At 37.3% G+C, this 5,711-nt stretch overlaps 1 protein-coding gene across 1 annotated transcript; it reads right to left on the reverse strand.

The window, feature by feature from the left end:
- Positions 1-604: 604 nt before the first annotated feature.
- ten1 (TEN1 subunit of CST complex) lies at positions 605-5,692 on the reverse strand. The gene is made up of 3 exons (XM_049570299.1): positions 5,497-5,692; positions 4,325-4,482; positions 605-1,355 (listed from the first exon to the last, which is right to left on the reverse strand). Exons 1-3 carry the CDS (start codon positions 5,583-5,585, stop codon positions 1,213-1,215), a joined length of 390 nt encoding a protein of 129 aa, XP_049426256.1. The 5' UTR covers positions 5,586-5,692; the 3' UTR covers positions 605-1,212.
- Between the last annotated feature and the right edge of the window lie 19 nt (positions 5,693-5,711).

Genomic DNA, 5,711 nt, shown 5'->3' on the forward strand with positions numbered 1-5,711 from the left:
AGCTTGAACCAAAATTTATGGGTTTTTCTTGGTCTGAAAGCAAAAACTGTGATGACATTAGTGAGTGTGTCATATTCTACAGGTTGGCAAAAGATGAAGTCTTACACATAGTAGTCTAATATATCCTCTTATCATCAGTACTGTAGTTGGCCCATGTTTGGTTTTTTTTACTGTAATGTTTACCTCTACTGAGCATTGTACAACATCCTCCACTGACGATACATCTTGGATTACAATGGTTACGCTCAAAACTGGTGGAAACGCACCATGAACCCTGAACAGAACCGAATCACGAACCGGAGATAATGTAGTGGAAAAGAGGTACCATTGTACACAAGCAGACTGGTTGCAAATATAACCCATTTAGAACTTAATGTAATTTCAAGGATGCATTTACTCATTAATACAGTGGGTCCCAACCTTGAGGTCTGGACCACCAAAGGGATGCCAGAATAAATCTGATGAAAAGGTTAGAAAAAAACTTCTTATCCTTTTTTTTTTTCTTTTTTTTTTGAGGTAGCACATACTTTCACCTCTTTAGGCCTCTTAAACTCCTTCACATGAAAATGTAAAGAAGGTAAAAATTACAACCACACTAGGGCTGCAGTTAATTTTATTATCATCTACCAACTGGTCTACGAAATATGAGAAAATAATGAAAAATGACTGGTACAATTTCCCAAAGTGCTAACATTGCTTTTTTTTTTTTTCCAACAGTCTAAAACCATGCCATCATGGTAAAGAAAGAAAAGCAGCAAAAAGAAGCTGGAATCAGAAAACATAGTATAAGGCATTTTTGCAAGAAAAACAACAGTGACAACTAATCAGCTCTAAAAAACTGTTCCTTGCTGATCATATGGACTAATCAATAAATAGACTAATCACTACTGATCTACTAGTAATAGTCCACATTAAGGCCATACTGGTCTGAGAGACATGGATAAAAAATAAGCACCATTCATAAGTAATGTACTCATACCATCACTACTACTCATATCATTTAATCTGTTCATTTGAGGCTTTAATTTTCAAATGGCAAACCCCAGGACTAATAAACTGTACCGGTCAGTGGTATACAAGACAGTCATACTAACTTTTAAATGTTTTAGTTTAACAATGCTTCAGTGCACTTTGGCAGACCGCTCCAGAGGCGGCGCTGTAGTCCTGATAGTCAACAAGCACCCTGGGAAACTTGATGAACAGAGACCCTGATCAGGTTGCACTTGCAGCATCACCCTGTTTGCTCTCCCTCTCCCTGAAGAAGCTCCTTTGCTCATTGATGGCTTTCTGAAGAAGGGCAACGTTTACACCATCAACGCAGTTCAGCACACGGGCACGGACCATCACACCAACACCTGTAAGACAAGAGGATGCAGATGAAGGCGGGTGATTGCGGCAAAGAGTGCTGGATGTATTTAAATAAGCCCGGTGATGAAGATTTAATAAAATCTCTGAGAGTGAAATTTAAACACAGTTAAATGAACATGGTATTTAAAGAGTTTTAAAGAGTTGTGACTTCCAGGTTCTATTTCAACCACCAAAAATTAATAGGCAGATAGATGTTTAATACTATGGGCCAGAAGCAGGAAACAATATACGAACAAAGTTTCTCTTAGTTTTGTTCGTATCCATGATTTGTTCTTCTTTTGTTGGCACCCATTGATTTTTGGGATTCCTCAACAATTTCTCTCTTTTTTTTTTTTTTTTTTGGTCGTCTCTGAGGTAAGGGAAACTTTACGAGTTGTCAGGAACACTCTTACCAAAATAAGACAAAACATCTAGTTTTCAAAGTTCATAAATTGTTTGTCAGACTCAAGGAAACATATTTTTTAAATGTAAGGAACATAAAAATGCATGACTATCATATACTCAAATTTAATCTCATACCACTTTCTACTTCTACTCCACTACACTTAAGATGGGAATATTGTACTTTTTACTCCATTACAACTATTTGATAACTGTATTTACTAGTTACTTTACAAATTTTTACACATAAACCATTTAAATATACACAACTGTAGTGTGTGTCTGTTCCACGTTTTTCTCCTCACTGACTTGGTCAATCCATGTGAAATTTGGCACAGTGGTAGAGGGTCATTAGACGATGCAAATGAAGCAATATTACATCAATTGGCCAAAGGGGGGCGCTATAGCAACCGATTGAAATTGCAAACTTTGAATGGACATATCTCATGTCCCATAAGTCGTAGAGACATGAAACTTTGCACAGAGATGCCTCTCCTCATGAGGGACAAATTTGCCTCAAGAACCCATAACTTCCAGTTATATAGATTTCCACCATTTTGAATTATTTGAAAAACATTTAAAATCGATCTCTTCCTAGGAAGTTTGACCGATCTGCATGAAACTCGGTGAGCATAATCTAGGGACCAATATCTAAAGTTCCCTCTTGGCAAGAGTTGGAAAACTTATTAAAACTGAGCTTCTACAAGGCAATGAATATTGCGGAGGGCGTGGCTCATCACATAAAAGTGTATAACATCTCAAGGGTTTCACCGGTCACCACGCAACTTTGTAGGCATATTCAACACGTAATCTGAGGGGACCCCTCCATTATTGACCCCATCAAACAAAATGGGGGCGCTAGAGAGCTAATTTCTTACCTAGGCCTAACTGCCACAGGACAGTGAAGCATGACAGGAAGGATGGGAGAGAGAGAGGAAGGAAGACATGCAGCAAAGAACGAAGGCCGGATTCCAACCCCCACCGCTGCAACAAGGGCTAGCCGCACCTTTCCCACGTGAACTACCAGTGCACCCCACTTTTAAGTCAATACAACATATAAACACTTTAACTATCTGCCTTTCAATGTGCTACCTCAACTACTAATGTATAGTTTTAGCCCACTAACTATCCCACTATTGGCAATGGTACTACTGTACTACTGTCAATAAATCAATCGTACTATCAAATTCACAAAAACTCTGTTCAGTTGACTATTTAATCTGCAATTTCCTGACCTGTATCCCAAACACACACCATGTGAAACTGTACGTGGGCAACTGTGCGCACTCAATGGGTATGGACTAGTTCTAATTATTTTGATTTATTAAATTGATTTAAATCTTTCTGCTAATACTAAAATACATCCTGTACTTACATACTTTAACCTCAGTAATATTTCAATGCAGGACTTTTACTAGTACCAAAATATTTTTATGGTGTGGTATTATAAGTACTTTTATTTACGTAAAAGATCTGAATACTATCTCCACCGCTGCTGCTGACACTGAATTTACATCTTTATAAATGATTTTGCCACTGCTGGGTTTTTGGTTTCCGTGTAACACCAGTACTCACACTTTGGAAAATCACATTTACTTTGTTTAAGATAAAGTAACAGTGAGCTGAATTCACTGCTGCACAATACTTCTTCTTATAGCCTTTTTTTGGTAACATCTGTCCAGTTCTTAGGCATGTGTCTTTGCACACAGCACAACACCTGCCCTTATATGGTGCTTCGGGGGCGTTACCTGTGCTAACAGATTGCTTATCATCAAGTGGCAGTCTCATTCAGTTCACCAGGGTAAGAGTGGATTTGGATTAAGAACGTTTGCTGCATCTGGAGTTGATTTCTCGTATTTTTTCTATTAAAAGAAAATTAGGGGAAAATATAAGTAGAAATTTAGGAATGGAATTTAGGCCCAATGTTTGATATCTTAACCCTGAATCCTGTAACATTTCAATTTAGATGATTTTTTTTTAGGAAACTAAATAGTCCACTCAAAATCTGTTTTTTAAATTACTACTGCAACTGTATCTACTTTTAAAAATCAATTAATAAACAAATCATATTCATATGATATACTGTACATTATTTTCACATCTGGTGATATTACTTTCAGATAATATCCAGGCCTCACATTGGACCCTCACTTTAAATTTGATTAATATGCTAAAAAAAAAATAGTAGAAAGTCAATCAGTACACTTTCAGACTAATCGGAGACTGTCTAACATTTGATGCAGCCAAAATGTATATGCATTCAGTGATTTTCTCACATCTTTGTTACTGTGTTACCTCGTGGTCGCTGTTCCTGTAAGATCAACAAAATGCAGCAGGACATAGTTTTGATGATGTTTTAGGTCTGGTATTTTAAAGGCCCTTTAGGGACAAGCATTGGAAATTAGCAGTAGCTATAAATGCTGTGATACAATGCACTGGATAATTGTTGTGCAATTTTCTACGCATAATTTGTCCCTATCAGATAAATATTAAATGAAATAGTCAGTCAGTTTCTTTTTTGATTAATGTGCGCAACCAAGAAAAACAGGAGCTGTTTGAAAAAGTCTTTCCTTACCCTCAGCATTTTCAGTCTCACCCAGGACCATGTACTGGGCCCCAATTATTGGGTTAAAAGGCTCCACAAACAGGGTATGGATGATGACGTGGTGCTCCTTTGAAGCATGCTGAGCTGAGAGTGTAGCCCTGGACTCCTCAGGCTGGTAGCAGACAAGTCTGGAAAAAGTGAACAGCAAGGTTTAATGATAAAGTCAGCCCAGACTATACAATTGTATCGTTTAAGGTGTTTTCTCATTTATTCATCTGACTTATATGATCATCTTAAACACATGTTGCATTATTACAGATTAAACTACCCAACAATACCTAAAGTAGAAACAGTTAGGTCCAGGATGACCGGCTACCATTAAAACACTGCTATCATGTTAATGCTATATTAATAATACTCTGATAATATCATGTACAGTAATAATAATCTGATAGTGTCTGCATAAACAGGACTTTCATTTCTATTGATTTACTTATGTAGCTTTCATTTTTAATTGTTGTGTATGACAAAGAAAAGCATCAAATTCTCACATTTAGGAAGCATGAAACCAGCAAAAGTTTGGCTTTCTTTGCTTAGGAAAATAATCTAAAAGATTATTCGATTATCAGAGTAGTTGCTGCTGATCAGCTGATTGATTAATCAACTAATCGTTGCAGACCAGGTTTAAAATCTGATGTAGTTCAAAGTACCTAGATTTGTAAAACTTGGACTTGTCTAAGGACTGTTTGGTACCCAGCCTCAGATCTGTGACAGGTTTATTCTATTTGGGACAACAAAGAAAGGAAAGAAAGTATGATTTCATTGCGTTTCATTTTATTTTTATTTTCTTAATCCATACCTCTGAATCATAAATGACTGTACTTAGACTTGACAAGCCTGGATTAGACAAACAAGGGGTGGCTGGAGACCGTTTAAAACATAGTTTCAGATTTGTGAATAACTTATTTGTGAAAACAGGGGAAAGGGTGATCACGCCACGTTTTCTGTATCCTGACCACATTAGGTAAAATAATGCTAAAAAATGTAGGCCATGGACTGCTACTTCTGACAATGTAAATGTAAACAATCTCATTAAGCAGAATTGTCTTGTATCAAAATTGCAAACAAAATAGAAATGTTGTTTCCCAGTCAGAGCTCCAAAACTGATGTGAGCCTGTGTGTCGGAAACAAACAAAACCCACCTGCCAAACACTCTCACTGATTCTCCTTCCTGCACTGCTCCAGAGTTTACTTCCCAGGGGAAGTGAAAAACTGCAGCAGCGGGAAGCATCGTGGAAATTAAAATGAGAAGTAGTGGGAAATAAAAAATGAGAAGTAGCAGAACAACGTGAGGTAAATATTGAGGAAGTCAATACCGCGGTGTCACATGACTTGTCTCCTCCTCTCCGCACCTTTC

Source organism: Epinephelus fuscoguttatus, linkage group LG3 (assembly GCF_011397635.1).
Source record: "Epinephelus fuscoguttatus linkage group LG3, E.fuscoguttatus.final_Chr_v1".
In the NCBI taxonomy this organism is placed as follows: Eukaryota; Metazoa; Chordata; class Actinopteri; order Perciformes; family Serranidae; genus Epinephelus; species Epinephelus fuscoguttatus.